The 24801-nt window shown below is 37.3% G+C and overlaps 1 protein-coding gene across 3 annotated transcripts in view; it reads left to right on the plus strand.

Annotated features, from left to right (window-relative positions):
- Atg18a (Autophagy-related 18a) overlaps positions 1–24801 on the plus strand; it is a 42804-nt gene that overhangs the window by 12921 nt on the left and 5082 nt on the right. For 2 of the 3 annotated variants that reach the window (XM_019060835.2, XM_019060836.2), the window contains exons 2-8: positions 10238–10320; positions 11071–11237; positions 12359–12553; positions 14006–14280; positions 15601–15774; positions 17134–17241; positions 21265–21368. In XM_019060835.2, coding sequence (XP_018916380.1) covers positions 10238–10320; positions 11071–11237; positions 12359–12553; positions 14006–14280; positions 15601–15774; positions 17134–17241; positions 21265–21368 — 1106 coding nt within the window. The remainder of the gene's footprint in view (positions 1–10237; positions 10321–11070; positions 11238–12358; positions 12554–14005; positions 14281–15600; positions 15775–17133; positions 17242–21264; positions 21369–24801) is intronic. The other variant, XM_072296925.1, reaches the window with a different exon arrangement.

Below are 24801 nucleotides of genomic sequence, written 5' to 3' on the forward strand. Positions count from 1 at the left end.
TCAGTTCGGATGTGAAGATTGAGTTTGAAAAAAAGTGAAAGTATCAAGCTATTGGCTCCATTCATTAGCCTTCCCTTTGAACCTTCGCGCCTCGGCCTCAGCCATCCTCAGCCTTAGCGCCACTACGCGTCTGATCCAGCCGGGGTCGCCAGATCTCTCGTCGAGGGCCGCGCTCCATCCGTCAAATCCAGAGATTTTCTTGTCCTCACAGCAACGCCGAGCTGAGCTTGGCGCATAAATTATCTCATTCTTATCCCGCGTTGCCGGTTGAGGCCAAAAACCAAGGAGACGGGTCAGTCACACCCGGGTGCGGAACACGGAAAAAATAGGGTAGTCGACACAACCGGCAGCTAGTTAAAAATGCGCTAGCTACCGTGCGGTAGTTACGAGGACTACCGCGGTGGAAGTCACAACCAACCCGGTAGTGTCTCCAACAACCATGGATGTTGATGTAACTACCGGGTTAGTTGTGACCTCCACCGCGGTAGTTATCGTAACTATCGCACGATAGCTAGCGCGTTTTTAACTAGCTGCCGGTTGTGTCGACTACCCTATTTTTTTCCGTGAAGTGTTGCCAGGGTAGCGACCCGGAAAAGTATGGGGCAAGTTTTTTGCAGCAGAAAAAACTTCGTGAAGAGTTATTCAGGGGTGCCATAATCAGGGAATTTTAAAAAGTCAGGAAAAACCGGGAAATTTCAGGGAAAATGTCAAAGGAAAATTAAGTGTTGCCAGGGTAGCAGCGACTCGGAAAGTATGGGGCAAGTTTTTCGCAGCAGAAAAAACTTCGTGAAGAGTTATTCAGGGGTGCCATAATTAGGGAATTTACAAAATCAGGAAAAACCGGGAAATTTCAGGGAAAATTTCAAAGGAAGATTAGGTGTTGCCAGGGTAGCGACCCGGAAAGTATGGAGCAAGTTTTTCGCAGCAGAAAAAACTTCGTGAAGAGTTGTTCAGGGGTGCCGTCGTCAGGGAATTTTAAAAAGTCAGGGAAAATCGGGAAATTTCGAGGAGGATGTCAAGGAAAAATGATCAAGTTACCCTTATATGCTTTTTAGTGTGGCTTTGAAGTCTCGAACGACAAATTTTGCCCATAAACTATTTGTAACTATGTATTTTTAACCATCTTGCATATCTTTAAATGTCAGGGAATTTCACCAAAATGTGTCAGGGAAATCAGGGGAATGTCAGGGAATTTCATTTTATAAATTCTGTGGCAACCCTAGCTATTGAATCCGCGAAAAATGCGTTAACTTCACTCATATGCAGGGCCGGATTTACCTACTTGCCGCCCATGGGCCGCCTGTATTTTGCCGCCCCCTTCTCATTCGTTTTGAAACATTAATGAAAACCATCTATTGAACGTGCCAGCGGGGGAAGGGTGCATGAGACGCGTTTACTCGCGTTGAACACATTTTTTGGGAAAGCCCTGGCAACATTACTAGCAAAAGTTCACGGAACTTAGCGCGAAAGTTAAGTTTCGTAAACCTATCTCCGGGTGGACAAGGCCCTCCATTCATAAGAAATGAACGAAAAAATTATGAAAGAACAAACATAAATGTGGATTAATGATTTTAACTTCCGCCGCCGCGCCGCGCAGACCGCACCGTGTTTGGCGCAATGCGTGAAGTATTCGTGCAGTCTTGTAGGCGCTAATATGTGTTACATGCCGACCGCCGCGCCGAGGGCTTCTCCTTTTCATCTGAAGTCCTCGTCATCATTTCTCTCTAAGTCGTGCCGTTCCAGGCCGAATTGCGTGTTTGGTTTCTCTCTTAACTCGACTAATTGAAGGTGCTGTCTCTTGTATCACTGAAAGACGACAAAATTAGAAATTACTATACTCTCAGGAAATGAGAGATTTTGTCGCCTTTTCTCGTCAGTAATTTTTTTTTTCTTAATCCGATTTTTTTTATACCTACATTTAAAAAAATTGCAAAATTTGCCGCCCCCTATAGATTTGCCGCCATGGGCTGCGGCCCATTTGGCCACCCCCTTAATCCGGCCCTGCTTTTATGCTATTAATTCTCTTTTAATGAGTGAAATTATCAGGCAGGAATGACCAACTCTTTGTCAGTATAAATGTAATTTGCGAGTAGAAATTTTGCAGTATCGATATTGAGTTACGTCTCTGCGTTCGAGGAAGGACGAATTGCCCACCATATTTTGTTCGAAGCATAAAAATATAGTAAAATTTTTTGTCGACTCGGCAACGTGAATATCGCATCGTACTGCGCGCATCCCGATGCGAGCTCCGCACTCCGCTGTGCTATACGGTAAAACGTCATATAAGCATTCGAACGTTGCCATATTTTCTTCTGAAAATCATTATTTTGAAGCACAGCTATTAGTATATCTCCGTGTAATTTCTTACTACACCAGTAATATTTGCGAGTTAAATTCTCTGAAAATCTCCAAGGAAAATACTCGTAACTGATTTTTCAGAAAATTTAGCAACGTTCAAATGTAATGCGTATACGTTGTTTTTCCTCAGCACGACAATATTATGACGCGAACCATATTTACGTTGGAACGATGTTTTTTTTGGTGTGTGTGTGTGTATCGCACTAGATGGTTTTGTTGCCGTGTTTTCTCCGACATGCCATCCGAAGTGTTTGCCACTCAGTGAGTGAATATTTTTACAATTGTGTCGTAGTTGTCAAGGTTGCAGAGTTCATTCAAATGCTATTTAAGGTGATTCTACAGCAGGTGTAAGCAAAAGTCAAGATATTGATCAAGTTTTGCTAAAATGCTGGTTTCCCCGTAAATATTAGGCAGCAAAAAACAATCCATAGCATCCGTAACAAAGACATAAAGACGGAGCGCTCGTATCTAAAAGCACGGGGAAAAAGTGAAGCTAGGTTCGGCGCTGCGCGCTTGTGTGAGTGTGTAAATGAGCGCGGGAATCCATGGCGGCAAACGGAAATTTGATTTGAACTTGTCCTCTTGATTTTTGCACATTTCTTCTTTGAAACGTATTTTAAATTCCTAAAACGAATATACTAAGAAAGTTCGGTCTGCGTCCTAATATAATACACCTACTTTTGCTCGGTAACAGGCAGTAATCTCACATAAAGTTAGTTTTTCTTCTGCTCGTGGTGGTTCTGCAGGTTCAAACAGGCCGTTACAGTTCTAGATCAACGTTACTCCCAAATGAAATTAATCGGTCGACGACGGACTGAAACTAACCTAAAGTTAAAAAAATATGAGTGTGTACCTGAATTTGGGCAAAAATCAACCTAAAATACTTTGTTTCCGCAATTTTATTTATTAGTTCCCGCCCTACATTTGAATTCAAACTTGTCCCGATTTCGCCGCCAATCCTCTAGCCAATAGTAGAGGTGATTGAAAAGAAGCTCTAGAAGCTTCATTTTTTGCTTTTAGTGCTCCGTCTTTATGTCTTTGATCCGTAAGCACAACTTCAGCTGTTTATTCCCCCAAATATCTCTTTTGTAAAACGAAATTAAAGTTGCAAGTGCGCGAAGCGTTCTATTTGACTGATCAAAGCAATATACTCTCAGCATTATTTCAGGCTTACGAAACCTATCGGGGGGGGGGGGGGGGGGTAGAGCTAAATTATGCCCTCCAGGCGTAATGGGTCAATTTATTACCATAGTTTGAGAAGAAACCAGTATTTTAGCGCAATTTGTTCGATAGCTCGGCGTTTGTTTACATATGGTGTGGATTCTTGTCAATCCCTTTTTCCCTATTTTGTTTTCCCTTTTTTGTTATTACCTCCCCCCCCCCCCTTTGTTCTGTTTTTCATGCGCGTAAACTTCACCTTTAAAATTATGAATATACCGTTTACCTATTACGAAACTCGTCTCAGCCGTACACCTATCATGTAGACGGCCGAGGCAAGCGGTCTGCCATCGGAAGATGACGTCATTAACTTCCCTGGGATTCCGTGAATCAACACGCAATGATTAAATGCGTAGTAAGGCAGTTGTATCTGCGTATTTTATCTCGCCGTAGACGATTACATGATTTCTTTTCTCCACTGATGATGACAGTTCTAATGCTACGCTTTTGAGTCTTTCAGCGAATAAGTTAAATAAATGGCCTACTCCAGTACCTAGCGCAAAGACAAAGAAAAGAAGAAGACATAATTTCAACTTTTTAAAAAAGCAGAAGCCAAAAACAAGTCCATGAAAACTGGAACAGTCGAGTGCCCAACCCCCGAAAAGTCAGGGAATTTTGCTGCAGAGCCTTGAAATCCTTTTTCCCAGCCGAAACATGAATCATTTTCTACTGTATCCAAATGCTCTATCAACGAAATAGACAACTTCTGCCTTTAAGTTGGATCGCATTAGCAAAAAGAAACCAGCGCGATTGCAGCGTTGTAAAAAGTTTGCCTCCTCATAATAATTATCTAAAAAATTCCCAGAATAGCAAATAGTATTGACTTCCTACCAAAAATTGTTCATTTTAAAGGAAAGTAATTGTGTAATACTGTACAAGTATTAAATATGTTTAAAATAAAAGGAGAAGTTCACGATTTTGAAAACTTTGCAATCGCACTGGTTCCTTTTCGCTAAATGCGATTCAATTATCGTGTTTTAGATTTTTTTCCCATTTTTGGAGACTCCGCGCTTTTTTTTTTTTTTTTTTTAAAGCATTTTCATTTTTTATTCATTGTGGTTGAATCCCTAAGTAACTTAAGTAACTTAGTAAGTGTCCTTAGGTAACTTTTTCAATGGTGTGCAATTATTTCGGCCTGTCAGTAATGTTTTTTTTTTTTTTTTTTTTTTTTTTTTTTTTTTTTTTTTTTTTTTTTTTAAACTTGGTCAATGCTCACAATTTTGTAATTGAAAATGTCCCTAAGTATAAGCGACCCTTCTCCATTATTTATTCTTTGTTGCTGGTCACATGCAGAATCGATGCACTAAAGCCGACATGCCAGGAATTTTCCTAATCGCACCTGGTCTCAATCCTAAGCGGCTAATCGTGGCCGTCAGCCGTTTCTTTGTCTTTTGCACTGCTGCTGACGCGAAATGCGCCGCGCCGATTCACCGTGATAGTCAGCAATCAGCAACCAGTCTGCAAGCCGCACGTCTCCCACCTGAAATTTTGCTCAACATCTGCGCAGCGTTGCCTAATCGAACGATTTATTTGAAAAAGGGCGTAAGCGCCGTAAGGAAGGTTCCGAGAAAACATGAAAAAACTTTACATCTTTGACAATCCTTCCTTTCCTGTTCGAACAAAGAGTGAATGTTCCACATCCCATCCGGAGTTGACTGCAGTCGCATGAGGAGTGTCGAAAAAAATGGCCAAGGAATACATTTTTTCTAAGGTTTGGCCTCCAAAACCGCTGAGTATTGTCATTTTTAGAAGTATTATGACCAAGTAGTTCGCGGGTTCCATGACAATATGACAAATTATAGTTTTTGCCCTTATTCATTGTTCTTTCTATCAGGAAGGATACCCAGCGGGGGAAAGGTGGCTCGGAACTTAGGTCCCTTTTCCACCAAAGCAGATATTCGAATGCTGAAAAAGACGTCTGAGCAGCAATTTTGGTCGAATCGCTCGTTAATATGATGCGCAAAAATAGATGTTTCTTATCGCAAAATGGACGTATTTACGCTAAAAGGAACTGTGATTGTGTGCAACATAGTTCCTTTTGGCATAAATACATCCAAATGTAGTTCAGTCATCAGAAGGCTGTATATCCCGTATCCGGAAATCCGCGAACGCACGAAATATGGTGACTTCGGTGTTTGGACAGGGTTTTGTCGAATTGCAACCATCAAAACACAATTCTATGTCACGCGGTCATTTGTGTCAGGGCAACTGTCGAAAGCAACTTTTTGAGATTAACTAGTTTTTCTCTCTCAGTCGCTCCAGCGCGCGGTGCGTGGGTGGCGCCAGTATAGTCATTTTTCTCGACAAGTCGCTCAGCCCAATACAGTTCAACTTATAGAAAAACGCAGCCAAAACGTCTCAAGTCAATTGATCAGAGAAAAAATGGTTGGTATCTTGCGGTTTTTTTTTTTCTTTTTTTTGTGGGGGAGGGGCTTTAAGCAGTCGCTATTGTGTGTTTATCGCCAATCTCTGTATGTATACAAAATTTAAAAAAATATAAACGCAATTAAAGAAACTTATCAGCCCAGTGCGAAAAATTTCTAAGCATTATTCTATAACTCCTCGAGACTTCGATTTCTATTTTAATGTTTCATCGTGGATTCGGTTTACGACCAATTGGACTGCGTTTTGCAAGTTGGACCTATAAATTCTGGCTCATCTGAAAAAACACTTATGTGCATAGGAAAACTAATGGCACATACGTTGTTTTAAAACTGGGCCGGAATTTATAGGTCCAAATTGCAAACTGTAGTCCAATTGTAGACGATATAAGGTGTTAACGTAGGTTAGGTACTCATCAATGGAGGATGTATTCCATCACCTCATCAGTATTGAGCGTAATTTTTTCACCATTGTAAAGCCCATTCAAATGGAAGAATTTTTAATCGTGACTTCTACTTGGTGTTACTTTAGAAATTCAGTTTGAAAGACACAAAATTAAAACGTAGAGAGGCAAATGTTAAAATCGTCAAAGGTCTGTGGTCATCTCTCCAGTTTTAGCTGATTTCCCCATTATCATTGAACATGTTCTTTGGTTTTTTTGAAGGTGGTATAGGACACAGATCCCCCTCAGACCCTCAAGTTTTATTTCCTTTAATTTTTTCGATGCAGTCAAACAAATTTTTAAATAAGAACTGCAATAAGTTTTGGAATTTTTTAAAGCTAAATTTCAACTAGATTAAGATTCGTCCGAAAAAGGCTCAGGGTATCCGCGCATTCACCTACCCGACGGTCGTGTGGACTTTAATTGAACGTTGAAGAAATTACTTTGTATTTATGTTATTTTAGTTCTTAGTCCCGCTATTGCGATCTTCAGTAGACTTTGTCATCGGACAATCCGACAACTGCTCGCCAGTGTGTGTCATTTAACCAATCGGAGAGCAGCCTCGCCGCGCGTCGCGTCGTCGCGTCGCTGTCTCCGAGCTAATAGCTGCATAGCAAAAATCGTTGATCACCATGTATTCTCAGTTGAATAACCGATTTCTTTTACTTTGATTTTTTTCCCCTCTCGCTACCTTCATCTTGACCTTTATTTTGACCAGCTTGCTCTGTTGGTGTTTTTTTTTTTCTCTGACCACTACGCCGGCACCGCCGACCCCCTGGTAGGCGCTTTGAACCCTCCAGGTGGCTGTGTATATTACTGAAAGAAAGAGAAAAAAAAATAGCAAAACAATTGAAATAAACCAAATAAATACGAAATCCTGAAACAAACTAGAAGTAAAAAACATTCCGTCAATTTTTTCCCCTAAGGCACTGTTTTATAATCTTGTATACGTAATATACGTAATTAAATAATACCAGAGAGTCCGCCTCTTGGTCGCTCCGCGGCCCAACCCTTGAAGATTTGTGTCACTGCCAGCCTGATGAGAAACATCTATAGAGTTTGGAGAAATGCGATTTTGCAACAAACAAAAAAAAGTTGAAAGCACCATGTCATGATTATGAAAAGAGGATTGAACATTTGGGCTACATTTTGCAATTTGGAACTATAAATTCTAGCCCGGTTTAAAAACAACGTATGTGCCATTAGTTTCCCTATGCACATAAGTGCTTTTTCAGAAGAGCCAGAATTTATAGTTCCAAATTGCAAAATGCAGTCCAATTGGACTTCATTTTCCAATAAAGGAAACTATACAACTGAAGCTCTCGTTGTATCCGTGTAAAGCGGAATCAGTATTTCCCCAGTCTTTCTTCCCATCAGAAAATTAATTCAAGTAACAAAATTTCAGTTTAAAATTCATTTTTTCATTTTCCATTATCCCCTTTGGAATCGGAATTATCCGAGAATATCCCGTATAACTTCCACTAGGCTCCTCAGTTAACAGAAAAAAACTCATATAAACAAAATAACGCGATTTAAACCAGCCATCCCGAAAGATAAACTCTGCATTTGAATAACGCACGGAGTGTAAAACAATGAAGTTGGGTTCGGACCTAACATGCAACTATTTTAACTCCGCGGCGGGCCGGGTTGCATGCGCTTGATTTTACGGGCGAAATCTGAGATCTGCCTCCGGCTTTCGCGATAGGGAACGGGGTGCAATTAGTGTTTCCCTGGGGCGTGACGTCTATTTCGGTCAACTGTTTGGACACTCCTGTCGCACAGATTTGTAACGCGACATCAACAAACTGAGCTGCTTTCCGAAAGACGAACTCGGCATTTGAATAATGCACTGAGCGTTGAACAATGGAAGAATGCATGTACCTACATGGTTGGGTTTAGACACAATATACAGCTGTTTCAACTCCTCGGTGGGGCGGGTTGAACACGCTCAAGGAAAACACTGATCGCACCTGTACTCCAGTTACTAAACAGCAAGGTGGTAAAATAGTGCTGCTCCCACTCCATTTCGTGAGGAAAGCAACGCTTTGTAAAGTTCAAAAATGCCAATAAGAGTCTTGTTAACTTCGAGAGTCGTGAACTTGTTACGTATAGTTCGGGACACATTTAGATACACAGTTACTTGCACTAAAATCGGTGTGCGAGCAGTAATTACTTATATATTTTCGTCAAAGCGCTTTCAGAGTTTTCAGCAAGAAGTGCCGCGACGCATCCGCGCGCACCCGATATAGCGCCTTCAACACCGTAGATATACTTCAAACGCTACACCGTTACATATTATACGTTCCATTGTTTAAATTGCTTACACGTACTGCGCCTGACGGAATATACACCGTCCACCTGCGCACAGTGGATCGAGTCAACTAAAAAGGTCGAACTCATTGAAATTGTTTGCTAAAACTGCAAATTTTGATGTTTAATTCGTCACATTTAAAATTTTAAGGGGCACTCCTAGTTGAAAATTTTTCGAGGAAACCAACGGAACCACGTTTGAAACCTCGATTTGCATGAACGGAGTTGTGAGCTTTTACAGTTTCCAACTTTTGTTTCCCTTGACTCGATCCATTGCGCGGCGATCCAGCACATTATGCAATTCATTCTGAATCCTTTTTTCTCATTCGGGCAATCTTTTTTTGCAAGAGTTTCCGCGGGTTTCATATGTATGTGCCATTCGCTCAAATGCCTTGAGGCGTTCTTGGAGTCAGTCGTAGTGCATCATAGCAGCTGATTTGAAGGCCACGAAACGAAGCTGTGTGGATAGCAGAAGCGCGCGCGGCATAGCGGTTTTTCGCACGATTAGTTGTGATAAAGGATGGATAAATAAAATACGTGTGTGAGAGAGCGTTTCGTCGGGTCGCGTCGTAAATGACGTCGAAACCTGTGAGTCTATCTTCGGGCCATTGTATGCCGTGCTATGGGGCCGTTCATTGTTTATGAAATACGTAACGCTAAATTTCAAATTTATCGACCCCCCCCCCCCCCTCCCACGTAACGCTTTTGTGACGTAGGTCCCTATCCTGTAACACGTAAGAACAGAATGGCACAACTCTCTCCTCAACCGCCCCTCCCCCGTCTCCCCTAAAGTGTTACGTATTTTATGAACGGCCCTTTAAGTCAAACGCCCCATAAGCATCCGAATGTTACCAAATTCTTCCGTGTAAAATAATTGTTTACCGAAAGTTTTGAATATCTTTCTGCGAAAGATAAAAAAAAATATATAATATTAACATAATTCAATTAATGTAACGTAAATAAAAATACATGTACAAGTACTCTCTCGATTGAAGTACCTACCTATCATAAAAAGAGGGGTTACCGTTTGAATAAAAAGTTAGGGCCTGCAGCCTCCCCTGCAGGGGACCCCTAAACATTTTGGGGGGCCTCAAAAGTAGCTCACATTGTTCCGTGACTCCCCAAAGTTTCATTTCAAAATATGAATTGGGTAAAATTTTAGAGGGGGTGGACCGGAAGTTGGGACAACCCGAATTTCTACTCCCAACAACCTATTTTACATTATGGAACCACCCCGCAACTGTTAGAATCTTTCTGCATCGTATACTTACATCGTTATCTTTCGTATGAGTCAGTTCATACTCCATCAATTTTCTCAGTACAAATTCCGGTGATGGAAGTCCGAATTATTTTCGATCGCCACTTTTGAAAATGTACAATAATTAATTAAGTTTTTGGCATCCATGAACGCAAATGGTAGAAATGATTTTCATCCATATAGTTTTTTCACCTCTCCTTTGCGGTATTATTTTCACCTATACCCAGTAACTGAGGAAGAAAGTAAGAAAAATTTCGTTTTTGTTTCAGGTCATTAGCTGTGGGCACAAAAACAGGGTACAAACTTTTCTCTCTCAACTCTGTGGACACCTTAGAACAAATTTATGAAAATGGTAAGTATCTTCAAAGTTGAGACCTACTTTTTATGTGTTTCGTCCTGATAATTTCTTTCAGATTTCAGTCAACCATGATAATTTTGGAACTTTCTCAGTCCATCACTTGGGTCTTTGCTAAATGCAGCAGCTAAGCATATATTTGTTAAAAAGTAAAACATAGGTTAAAAGGAGAACCTTTCTGAACTGAATATCAGAGTAGAAAAACTAATTCGGACCAAACACAAAAAGTATGTCCGAATTTCAATACAACACAATCTGATAAAGTGATGAAACCGTTTTACTTGGAAGTATCTTATTATGTTTTGTCTCAGGCACTCAAGATTACAAACAATAATAAGATACCCTTATCCAAAAACCTACACTATTTTCAGTTAAAGTTTCTTTACCTACCATTTTCGTATCTGTTGTAGAGCCCAGATCTGAACAATAATCCTTCTAGCACAACTTAGTGCTTTGCATTAATATTATGTGAGAGAATACTGATCAAAAATATTGCTAATTAAAGCTTCAAATTATTCCTAGTCCAAACACTTCAGAGTAAAGGAAACCTACCTTTAGACTAGCGAAAGAAAAAAATTAGTAGGTACACAATTTGCTTCTAAGTAATTTTAGTACTATTTCTCACTTCTTTGTTGAGTTAAGATTTAGGAAGTGTTTTACATGCTACTAATTGTAAGCATTCACAATTAGAAAACCTTACCTGCACAGCTCATTACTATTTTATCAACAATTCTTTCTATTTTTCAGACACAGGAGACACATGCATCATTGAAAGACTTTTCAGCAGCAGCCTTGTTGCATTGGTTAGTTTGTCAGCTCCCAGGAAGTTGAGAGTCTGTCATTTCAAAAAAGGCACAGAAATATGTTACTACAGTTACTCCAATACTATCCTTGCAATCAAATTAAATCGAGCAGTAAGTATTTTAAGTCAAATAATATTTCTACAAATAAAATAAAATGAAAGGAAGTAAAGGTGTTAATATGTATATCATCATATTACGGCAGGATCGGATGGAGAGATGGTAATATTGGGAAAAATCCTAGTAAGCCGGTCAATATTTAGGGCGATTTTGGACCGGTTTGTCCCCTTCACCCTGCAAAACAACAACTAAAATGAGCTGATTGAAGCAATGATGGCCCAGTATTCTCGGTTACTGTTTTGATGCCAGTCTGCTGCTGAATTACAGCCATCAATGCCTTGTTCTGTAAAACAGAGACTCTCATTACGAAGGGAAGGAAACTTATTATGAAAAAAATTACCTTTTTTTGGATATACTGTTAAAGACAACACCAAGTACTCACAACCATCTGCAGGAAGGAAATTAATGATGCAGAAGTATCAGTGAAAATGGTTTTTTTTTTTTTTTTTTTTTGTGACCATGAGAAAAAGTGGCGAATCTTCTCAAAGATATAACAGCTTAATACCTGTGCATCTCCCACCTATTTTGTACTACCTTCATGGAAAAAAAATTGAATTACAATCAGGATATAAAAGAAATACATCAAGAGAGGGTTTCATCTAGGTGATTGTCTGGGATATTAAGCTATCATATGTTAGTTTGGCTCTAAAAAGTAAGAGGAGTGCTCTGATCAGGAGATTTTGGAACAGGGGTGATTGGGGGCTGTAGTCGAGCCGACCAACTCAACCAAACTCACGTCTGCATATCTGCACAGATACTGCCCATCCCTGGGGATGTCTCCGGCTGCAACACTGCTGGGCGTTTGGGTAGTGAAAATTAAATCAAAACAAGAAGAATGAAACTTCTATTGTAAAATGAAAGGAATCTGTCATTCCTCTTACATCATAATATTGATTCAAATTAATTCTCCATGGATGTGAAACTATTTTCTCTATTCTTTGTGACCAGAGTTACATTAAAAATAAAGATGTATTTAAAAATAATAAATGTCTTCTCTTTTTGAATATTGTTCAATTATTTCGATCATAGTATGAAAATGTTTCATATTTAAACAATTCATAAACTGTGATTTCTCTTTAAAATATTCTCTGTAATTTAACCTTCTATTTTTCCAGAGATTAGTAGTTTGTCTAGAAGAATCTCTTTACATTCACAATATTCGTGACATGAAAGTGCTTCACACAATTCGAGACACGCCTCCAAACCCGACTGGTTTATGCACGCTGTCAATTAACTCGGACAATTGTTATCTGGCATACCCTGGATCTAATACGATAGGGGAAGTTCAAATATTCGATGCATTTAATTTGGTGAGTTTAAAATATTTTCTTTCCTCTCACTTGTCCATATGTTAGAGTGAAAATGAATGTTTCGTCCAAATGATGCAAGCATTAAGAGTTTCCATAAAATTACCTTGTTGGACAGAAGTCAGTTGGGTTCTAAGTATCCAACAAGATGGCTTTATAAAAATTTACCTGGTAAAAATTAGATCATAACGTTTTTCATGATATAATGACTTAGAAAACTGTTTGTCTTTATTGGGAAAGATGAGCGCAAGTGTAATGTTTTCCAGGAGGGCAATAATTGTTCAATCGTGCGAACAGCCCATTGCAGTTTGGTAATTTTAAAAAAATGTGAAGGCTAACTGAATTGTGAACACAGTGAAATTTTTCTCACTCTATGAATTGGAAGTGATAGCATTCTGCTGAATAAATTTGCTGCCTTTTTTTTCTGAGAACTGCTGAACGTCGTGCTTTCCCAAGAATGGAGAATTTGCACGCAATTTTTTTATTGCTTCATCTGAAAGTGCCTAATGAGCTGAGTTCGCAGTATTTTTCATAATTTTTTTCTGACATGGGAAATTGGAGAAAAATTGATTTAAAAGTGAGAAAATGTGCCGCCTTGTGACGTCATCTGGCGGCATTTCCCATTTAAACACATGTATTTTAGCAGAATCGGTTATTTTGTCATATCTCCTCTAATAATTGCTCAATTTATGAATCAAGGGTATCTTCGTGTTCAGTTCACTCAGAGGATTCCACTTAAACAGGAAATTCATCAAATTTCAGACCCTTGCAAATTCTCCATTGTTCGTAATGTAGGGCAGTAATAAGGCTTCATTAGAAAATGTGAAGGCAGACAACACTCTACCTCCTATGAGACCTGTGAAAACCCCTCTTTTTTTGAGGTTTTTGCGTGATAGAGCTCATTCCAAGGATATATCACAGGTTAGAGGTTACTGTTTAAAAATGTTGCATCTGATTCTGTTTGCATCTTGGTGGCTGGGTGAAATGTTTCATATGCCCAGAGTGATACTTATTGAATTCAAGAATTTTTTTTTCTTTAAGGTGGATCTGTTAAAAATGTTGAGAAAGTATCGAACCTTTTGAATGCTCAGTTTAATGTTAATATTCAAAGTCATACTTTTAACTTTTACCATCCTATTTACTTTCATTTACTTATATCTCTAAACTTTTTGCACCCTACTCCTATCCTGCAATTATCTATTCAATGTGAGTACAACAATGTGTATTGATTGAGGCAGCCTGTCTAACAAAGAAATATCTAACTCTTTAAAATGGATTTAAGTAGAAGAAAATCAGACCAAAAATCACCGCCGAAAAACGCTGATTTCTGAGGTTTATCCAAGGTATTGGACCCAGGTGAAAATCAAATTCTTGACACTCATCACTCTCCAAGAATCTTAAAAAATAATATCTGCAACTCTGTTCTATACTTATGAATCTGTCTTTTTTTTTCAGCATGCAAAAACGATGATTCCTGCTCATGACAGCCCTCTTGCTGCATTGTCGTTCAACCCCAGTGGAACTCGGATTGCTACTGCCAGTGAAAAAGGAACTGTAATTAGAGTCTTCAGTATTGTGGATAGTGTCAAGTTGTATGAATTTCGACGTGGGGTCAAGCGGTGTGTTAGTATATCAAGTCTAGGATTCTCGACAGATTCATCTTTTCTTTGTTGTTCAAGTAATACGGAAACTGTTCATGTTTTCCGACTTGACGAACCAAAAGAATCCATGTAAGTCTTCATATCTTTTCCAACCTTTACTTTTCCAATGCTATGCTTCAGATTTTAATTATGAATCGTACCAATTGTGATTTTCTCATTAATGACCACTCATAGAAAAGAGGACCTTATTACTGAACAACTCAAAATTGATCGGTTATAATTAGGACCTAATGGAGTATTTTACAAAAATTTAGGCACTAAAAATAGCCAGTGATGTCAAACCAAGCTGAAGTTATGACGGTTTGAAGTTCGCCATTCAAAAAACGTAGTTCAGAGGAAAAGCTACTTCAAGTCAAGAGAGCTTCTTTTGGAGCTCAAAATTGTTGAATTCAAATTTACCTCTACATCCTCAGTTGGCACAAAAATTAACGCAATAGGTCAAAACTTATTTCAGAGGAGACAAGAGAGTTTTTTTCTACTCAGTCTTCTGTTCTACATCCAAGCTTGATGGAAATATTCTTTTGGAAAATTTGTTGAAGACAAAGAAAGCTTTTAACTCCAAGAAATGTGATTTTCTGCAACTATAATGATGCGAGAAAAATGTCTGAATAATCTGATGATCTATACTTCGACGAAATGATTTTCTCATTTTTACCTGTATTGTTGAGCTCCCTCATTTTATGTGATCAGGCCAGTTGGGTGCTTGAAGTGGTTTCTAAGCCTTTGGTAAGTGGCCACATTTTCTGAAAGATGAACTTGTGAAAGTGCAATATTTATAAAAATAGTCGTGATCGAATCTGTTAATTCTAATATAATGCCTATTGATGGATTATGAGAGATAAATCTCCACTGTCCAGCTGGTTCAATGTAATTACACCTGTCTGGAATCCGTGAAGTCTTTTTTTTTATCAACAATCAGGCTAACAGTGTTTTCTAGAAAGTGAAAATTCTCCGAATCATCACTATCTTCATTGTATTCACATCCTAGATAGCACGAATGATTACTCATGATGAATGGATGTCCTGAATTTTGTTTGCAATCACATCTGCAGTGTCATATTTTATACACTTGGGGTATGTTATGTGAAAGAAAGAATGAAAAAAAAAAAATTCAAACTTGCAAAATTTTGCAGCACATCATGTAAACATGAATGATTATTATTGTATGGAGAAATAGTTTTAAAAAAAAACCCTTGAGGGATGACACAATATAATATTGCAAACCATGTTATTGTTTTTGCATAACATCTACTTTTATCATGATTTTTCTATCAATTTCATCATGAAATTGTGTACATCAAAATCTCAATTACCACAGAACATCGATGTGTTGAGGTAAGCTGCAGGCTCAGAGTTTTTCCCCCTCAAATTTGTCATTTTCTTTTACAGGATGCACGCTCCCATAGATGATAATCAAAGTTGGATGGGATATATATCCAAAGCTGTCAGTTTATCTGCAACGTATTTACCAACTCAAGTAACTGATGTCTTCAACCAAGGACGTGCTTTTGCCTCTGTGCATCTGCCTTTTCAAGGCAAGAAAAATGTGTGTGCTGTTACAAAGTAAGTCTTGTTTTTATCTATTTCTTGTTTGTGTTAGTAGCTCTTTTGTAGGTCTTTAAATGCATTTTTGTGTATAAAGGGTGTTCTTTGAGATTGGATGCAAGGGAAATAATAGAAAATTAATAAGTGGAATAATGTCATTTATTATAAATGACAAATCTGTGAGGTGGTTTCATCATAAATACAAGGACAGGATTATAAATTATTTGTACTAGCAAAGGTAACAAAATAGCCGAGCCACTTTATATTTCCTATGGGCACAAAAATCAACCAACCAATTCTACCAACCAAGGACACTAGGAACAGCTGTCCGTCAAAATTGCAAAATCTGATTTTTAAACTCAACTGGTAATTATTTTCTGTTCTAAAATTTTGTTACCTTGCACTATGATTCCACTTTTTTTGAACAAATACAAGGCATATTTTTAAAAAATTAGTAAAAGATTCAAGAAAGACTTCCTTTTGTCCTGTCAGTTTCCATTTAAGAAGTGTGCAGTGCACCTTAACCCATTGACTTATGATTTAATTTGACCCTGCCGGGCCAGGAATTACGATTTAATTTGGCGAAAATCAGCATCTTTGAACACTTCCAAATAATCCAGAAATTATTTCTCAAAGGGTGAAAATTGACAAAATAAGCATTCACAATACAACGTTTGAGAAAAATGGTGAAAACTTTGAACACAATGATTTTTTTATGTGGTTTATAGCTAAAATCGCAAAAATCGCAAAATCAGCGAAAATCAGAAAATTTTGAGGTTATTTCATGTGCAAACGCACAGTAATATGAAAATACCCTAACAAAACAAGAAATTACCGCACACAATAAGTCATAGGGTGGCCACACTACTCATATAAACATTGATGTGAACGCAATCTACCGGAGAATTGCCGAAATAACGCAAACAATCAGCGGACGGCTCTGAGCCGTCATTTCAAAACTGGCCCAGCGCTGCGATGACGGCTGGGAGCCGTCATTTTAAGTCAATGGGTTAATATCTTCGTATTTTTCTAAGCCTGTTAAGTGTAGTGGATAGTGAAATCCTTCAATTATTATAATAAAATGTCTAATACAAATAAGTACAATATTTAAATTCAATTTTTTGAGAAGGCATTCAAGTGTGAAATATCTCGGCCTTAATACTCTGAGCACACCCTATTTGCACACATCCTTCTGCATAAGCAAACAATGGTAGCTTCTCAAACATGAGAGCTCCTGCTCTTTTGATGCAGATCATTACCTTCCTCTCTGCAAATTTCACTCTAGATTTTATACATATTTCCATCGAGAATTAGACTGCTGCAAATGCTCTTAATGCCAAAACCAACCTTTAAATTTCTTTTTCTCCCATTTTCTAGAATTCAGGGAGCTCTTCGATTGCTGGTTGCTTCATCGGACGGCTATTTGTATGTATATAATTTGGACACAGGAGAAAGCGGGGATTGCACACTGGTGAAACAGCATCGGTGAGTTCAATATCTTTTAAACAGCATGAGCAGTTGAAAACTTAAGGAATTTAATAATATTCCTGAAGCAATTACTGGTTTCTAAATTGTGATTGTGAGAGCAAATAGATAAACCCTAATAATGATAGGTATCATGTGTGCACACTTTTCATCAAAAAGTGTTTTTGTAAGCTTAGGAAGTTTATAAAGGAGCTCAATAAACTTCAAATTTTTTTAATGATTAGAAGGAGCAGTACATAGAAAATTCATAACTCTGTTTTCTTCAGAGAATTTTACGACTTAATGTCAATTGAAGTCAATACCTCTTACTTTCTAACCCCTTTTCAGATTTTCGAGTGGTCAGCAAAATTTACCGTCTTGTTTTTTTTTGTGATTTCCTATTCTGTGTCATCACACTCTCAATAAATTCAAAAGCATGCCACAAACTTACTTTGCACAAAGTTATTCTTTTTATTATCCTGGAGCGAGGAATGCTGTCTAAATGGAGATTCATAACAGTAGATCAAAAAATACATTGTAATATTGTGGGTTTTTGCATGGTTTAATTTATCGATGCCCTCCTTAAAAGAGACTTTAAAAAAAAACATCTTTTTTTTTTTTTTTTTTTTTTTAAAAAGAAATTTTATTTAAATATATCGTAACTACTACAAGTGTTTCTTGTATCTATCTACGTGGCTTAAAACTAAAACTTAACAAACTGCATTAATTTTATATGTTAACGTTAGATAATACTATGATTTAAAAAAAAAAAAAAAAAAAAAAAAAAACATCTGGTCACTGATTCCTCAGATGCTGTTGAAGTGTGTGAGTACTTTTGCACGAGCTGATCCAAGCAAGAATGGGATTTTTTATGTTGGAAATTTAAATTTTGTGTGTCGTAGTAACTATGATTATTTCTTCTAAGCAACAAACAGCCTGATTCTTGAAATTTTGGGTTTGTCAACTGGATGAGAATCGGGCTGTTGGGTTAGGCGATTAATTAATTGAACTGCAACTGTCTCAAGTTTTTTAGTCTCTTCTTGTAAACCGATCTTTTACTGTAGAATACAAGTATACCATCGAAAAACCATGCAGATCACAAAGCTCACTGCATAAATTGTGAAGGAGGAAGTCCAAGACAGAAATATAGTATTAAATTTTACAGACCTTCTATTTTTTACGATAACCCTAAGTAAGGAAATAAGCTAGGAAAGAGAAAGGGAAGTCCTTGAGAAATTTTCACTCTAAATGGTCCGCAAAACCCATTGAGACCAGTCTAACCTCGGAAGCAGAGTTGGGACTCACAAGCTGATAGTTTAAATCCTAAGTTCGTGTGCTGGATAATACAAGACTAAGGTTTGTTGAGGTTATGTGATTGATTAGTTGCCCTGCTTTTCTCTGTATCAAGTCTTTATCTGACCTGATAATGGGCAAACTTTAGGCTCTTTTTAGTGCCTGATAACTACTCAATTATCTGGCCTGATAAAAACTTAATAAAAGAAATAAGGGATGCATCTGACTAATCGTGTTGCTCCATTCCATTTCATTCTTGTCTCATGCAGTGGACATACAAAATTTCAACAATCGACCTGCTCCTTAGCCACTGTGGTGCATGCTGTCCTCACAATCCTAAAAATATCCTATATATTGTCCAGCTGCTCTCTTTTTTGGCCCATGTGTCTGTTGCAGATAAGAGATATAGCCAACTTAGTTGACCTTCTAAAATTACACAAAAAAAAATATCATGTCAAGCACATCGGAATTGTCTAAAAATTTACTCTTCAACACAACATTGCTAGTTTGTATCACTCATTCTCAAAGAGCCGTATGCAAAAACGACATTTTTCGCCCCCCCTCTAAAACTTATTCAATCTTCGTCTATCAGTTACTAATACTGGAGCGCTTCTTTCCCCAAATTTTCAGACCCCCAAAAAATTTTGGGGGGGCGCTAGGGGGGGTGGAAGTCAAAACCTGTGACCCTCGATATCTTTCGAACGAAACAAGATATTGAGGCCCGGTTTGGACAAAAAATCGTCTAAAATTGCATACTTTAAGATTCTAAAGGTCAAAATCCCAAAATTAAATTTTAACTTAACTCATGTGCTTTTTTTCAGTTTTTGAGGAAAAACAATTTCTTTTAAACAGATTAAACTGAAATTTCACATTTTTTGATTTGAACCAAAACCAGTTTTTTAAATTGTTCGTCTTTTTCCGCATCCAACGAGTGGTCGTATAAGCTGGGGAACCGAACGGTTCCGGAGTTATGATCGATTGAAGTTTCCGCTCAACGCGCGCCGACCGATTTTCGCGCGCAAAAAAGTCGGATTTGACTGTTATTAAATCAGATTTAATGTTCAAACTGAGCAAAATGCATTATTAGGGACTCTTGAGGGTCGCTGAGTCCAGAAATGACAGATACTTCCAAAAAATTCACGTTTTTAAAATTACAGCTCCGTAGCGCTATTTTAGAGGCCCACTGAGCGCCGACCGGCCGCTCAGTGGTCCTGTACGGAGCTGTAATTTTAAAAACGTGAATTTTTTGGAAGTATCTGTCATTTCTGGACTCAGCGACCCTCAAGAGTCCCTAATAATGCATTTTGCTCAGTTTGAACATTAAATCTGATTTAATAACAGTCAAATCCGACTTTTTTGCGCGCGAAAATCGGTCGGCGCGCGTTGAGCGGAAACTTCAATCGATCATAACTCCGGAACCGTTCGGTTCCCCAGCTTATACGACCACTCGTTGGATGCGGAAAAAGACGAACAATTTAAAAAACTGGTTTTGGTTCAAATCAAAAAATGTGAAATTTCAGTTTAATCTGTTTAAAAGAAATTGTTTTTCCTCAAAAACTGAAAAAAAGCACATGAGTTAAGTTAAAATTTAATTTTGGGATTTTGACCTCTAGAATCTTAAAGTATGCAATTTTAGACGATTTTTTGTCCAAACCGGGCCTCAATATCTTGTTTCGTTCGAAAGATATCGAGGGTCACAGGTTTTGACTTCCACCCCCCCTAGCGCCCCCCCAAAATTTTTTGAGGGTCTGAAAATTTGGGGAAAGAAGCGCTCCAGTATTAGTAACTGATAGACGAAGATTGAATAAGTTTTAGAGGGGGGGCGAAAAATGTTGTTTTTGCATACGGCTCTTTATCATGTTTGGTTCTCTTTTCTCAACCGCCTGGAATCAAGTTTGCCCAGGAGAGTTGTAAGGAATTTAAGTAAACAAGGGACAGTGTGTCTTCACACCGTTATTGATATATTTCCCTTATGATTTCAATAGTTTTTAAGTGGTTTTATTTTCTCCTCAGTCAAAAAAATATGCTGAATCAAACGCTGCAAAACAATTGAAATTATATGCAAGAAGGATTGATAACTGTCTGCAAGATGGTTCTCTGTGTAGGTTAGTATCTCTCAAGGGTGCAGAAAGTACTCATGGAGCAAAAATGAGTCCCAATCTCAGTCTCAAAATTTCCATACTTTGTAAAAACATCAAACGTAAGCATACAGCAAAAAAATTCTAAAAATCATGCCTTGGTGTTTTTCTTAATTTTTGCCAAAAAGAGGAGAAAGAAAGGAAAAAATCTTACGATGCAAAAATTTTCTCATAAGCTCACTTACTTCCACATGCCCTGCACCAGCCAGGGCTTACGTTTTCAAAAATTTTCTCAGAAAATTAGAAAAATTGGAAAAATTTTAAATTTCGCACATAAACTATCAAGATAATGTGCCATGGAACGAATTTTAGCCAATTCTGATGCGCTTAACGGAATTTTGTTGCAAATTTAACAAAAAGGAGTCTGAATACTGTGAGTAGTAGCTAGAAAGCTACCCAAAATTCTAAATAATTACAGCCTGCCCTAAACGATAATAGATAATAATTTTTTTCATCTTCTTAAAATTAAACCATGACCTACTTTAATTGCAGTAAATCTGATTAATCCGTTGGTTAGCCTTATCTCTTGTGTGTAACAGACTCATTGGGTATGTATTTTGTTTCGTCTAAGCCTTGCTGTCCATCCTTTAACTGTGCTGTTTATCATTGTTAGATTGGACGGTTACTTGGAACATGTAGATTCACCAATCTCAGTGAATAAGGATTCAAAAAAACCAGCATCACCCAAATCAATCAACAATGATCAGAAATCTAAAGGTAAATTACACTTTTTTATTCGCCTTCATGCTGTAGGAACAATTAATTTTAAAAATAAAAATTCTGTTTAAATGGTCTCTGCAATTTTCCAGTCATTATGGTCTTTTATGGTTGATGATTCCACTCTTTTCCTCTGTGCCACCTCCTCAGTCTCATGCAAGTCTGTGCGAAAAAAAATCATGTGTGTGTTTTTTTTTTTTTTTTTTGAAGTTTTCATGTGCAGTTTGAACCTTTTTTCCATCACTTCAAAGCTTGAGCTGTAACAGTTGTTGTGCTATTACCCAAATTTCATAATATATTCCTCTTTCTTTTTGCAATGTTTAGATGCTTTTCTAGTTAGTATTCATTGAAAGGTCAGGTATTGGTCCTTCTCAATTTTTCCTGTTTGTTTATTTTTAATTATTGATAGACCTCTTCCTTTTTTTTATTTTTCCTATCTCTGAGAGCAAATCAATCTTTTACTTGGTGTTTCCATCAGATCGTAAAATTCTGGTTCAGTCAAGTTGTCTCGCCTACTAATCCTCTTAATTCGTGCCAAAATGAGCAGTCAACTCACTGGACTCATGTATGATTGTATGAATAATCAGAAAGAGCAGAGAGATAGTCAAAAGAGAAATATTCAAACAGGCGGCCACATAAATAGACAAAAAGAGGAGAAAAATTTGTTTTCGAAAAATTGGTCATCGTAGCCTCTTTTCTTTTATCAAACCCATCATATAAATCCCACATTGAACTCTTCACCAGAACCCAATTCTTAGCTCGACTGCATGAATGTAAGGCTTCCATACGTCATCATACCTCTCGTAATTCGTAAGCTTTCACCATTCAGATTTTGTGTCAACATTTTTCATTGCCGAACAGTTGATCCAAAACAGCTGACCATGATAGTTGAGTCCAAAGATGTGATCACTTTTTGATCTAGAACGCCCTCTTTGTCGGGGTAATGAATGTTAATGGTCACTCCATTTATATTTATTGAGTTAGAGGGGTACTTAATTTGACTTGGAGTTAGTTCATGAATCATTTTACAGGTAGAGGGCATTGATAGTTTACCAAAATCATAATGTTCACATCTTGTTTTGCATTCTTCCGATGACGCAATTTTAGCAATGAGAATTGTAGGTCCTAACGCCTTAATGTCTCAAAAGAATAGGACTTAATAAGGAATCCACAGAGTCAATACTTCATTTTTCTATCATTCAACTGATTCTTATTTAAAATATTTTTCCAATGTTTTTTGAGTCAAGTTTACTCGAAAATTAAAAACTGAGTGTGGAGAGAAAAAACTGAAAGAACTGTAGTTTTGAAACAACTTTCAATACATTTGGATGAAAGGCTGATCAGTTTATTTGAAGTTCATTTTAGAGGAAGAAGAAATGTCATTGATCGAGTTCAAAGATATTTGCCTTATTATTTGCCGTAGGTACATATTTTTAGCCCTGAATCCCTCATTTTTCAATCTATTGCTGCAGTATCACCATGCTCCTTTCAAAATATCTGCTCTTTTTATGTATCCAAGCCGTTTTTAGAGTAGCGGATTACCCCCTATGTACATTTTTGTGGAGGGAAAAAAAGCAGGCTGTCTGATTATGTCTAAAATCACCTTGAATTGTGGGACCAAAGCCAAAATATGCAGGGGAGTAAAATTTGTAGTGACTATCAATTCAGTTCTTGTTCTTTTATTAAAAATGCATGTGATGCAGATTCAATAAAGATTGTAAAATTGAGTATTGGGAAGTGTCTTGACCCTTTATCATTATGATTTTGCGACCAAGGAATCATGATAAATTTTAAAGGAGCTTGTCGATTTTGTGCTAAATAAATGAACAGCTATGAGCCCTAATTTTCTGAGTGCAGTTAAAGTGCATGTAGGATGAAAAGTATCAGAGAAGGAAATATTTGAAAATAATTTATCCTCAAAGAAAGACAGTGAGAGCTTTCAAGCAACTTAAAAATAAGGCGAGTGAGATAATGGAAATTTTTTTGTTCTGTCCGGGACATCAGCACAAGAGCCAGAATTTGAGATTAAATCTGTTTCAACTCACCAGACGTTTCTCAATCAACTCTCCTACTTTCAGGAAAGCGAAACATTTTTTCTGCTCCTAGTCCACAAGAACCCTTCCTGATTTGGAATGCACCCTTTCAAAATTAATTTTAATTTGGCAAATCATAAGCGCCTATCCCTTTCAAATGTGGTTTTTTTATTGTTAACTAAGGTGTTTGCTTTCGTATCCGGATTTTTTTTTTTTTTTTTTTTTTTTTTTTTTTTTTTTTTTTTTTTTTTTTTTTTAATGCATTTAGGTACACCTACTTTTTGATTGACAGTGTCAGACTTTTCATATTTTTTACTTGTCCTAAGTGAGTAATTTTATGTTAAAGCATGAGCTTTCCAATTGGTCCACATTAAAAATAGTAATTTTTTAATTTATTGAGCACCAAGATGTTTGGAAGTTGGTTTGTTTATTTGTTTTAATACTAGGGCGCATGTTTATTTTCTTTATCATGCCGAATCCATAAATCTTTAAACATATTTCAGCTTCCCAGGTGATTTTTCAAAATTAGATGCTCTTTTAAATATTCTTTTCCTTTATTCCTTGCATTAACAATATCAGGCTTTTAACATATCCTCTCCCTCCTCACATTGATTCAATGAGTCCATTTGTCGGATTTATTTGATAAATTTTGGCAGATTCTACAGAAAGATCAAACTTGCACTTTTCAGTTTTGTTTTTTCACACACTTTGAAAGGAATCGTAAAACGAAAACAACTTGTTCTGATAAAATTGAAAATTTGCGTATTAGCTATTAGTTGACTGCATCCAAAAGTGTGTATGTTGTTACTGAAATCGTACTTTTCTCATTTTCCTCTAAATGTATTCGATCATGTGTTTAATTTTGATTTTTTATGTTTTCTACTGACACACTATCTCTCTAATACTTAATAGTCCCAACTAATCAAGTTTTGGAGTTATGAATAAATGTTGATGTAGTTTTAATTTTTTGTTTCGCCTTGAAAGTTAGTTGACTTTTTTGTTTCCTGCTGTTTGATACTCACCAATTAACAGTCTCAATCTCTGGCTGTGATTTTTACAACATGAGTGTCAGATGGAGTGTTTGAGTTTTCATAGCAAGAAATAAGCTTCTAATCAAAAAGTTGCTCTCCCTTTGGTTTAAAGAATATTGTAAACAGCCGCAACCTGCAAAAGTGTGATCGATTTGCAAAAATTTCGCCTGACATGTATCATGTGAAGCCATCATTCAGTTTGCTCTCCTGAAATTAGCCATTTTAAAGCGCCCTTATGCCAAAATCCTCGTGCAATATCTGACTTTTCTTTCCTTAACTTTCTTTCATTTATTCCAGGCTTGAAAAATTAGTAACTGACAAATTGTTTTCATGTAACTTTAGTCGTACCTTCCCTTTCTTATCTGTTGC

Source organism: Bemisia tabaci, chromosome 2 (genome assembly GCF_918797505.1).
Source record: "Bemisia tabaci chromosome 2, PGI_BMITA_v3".
NCBI lineage: Eukaryota > Metazoa > Arthropoda > Insecta > Hemiptera > Aleyrodidae > Bemisia > Bemisia tabaci.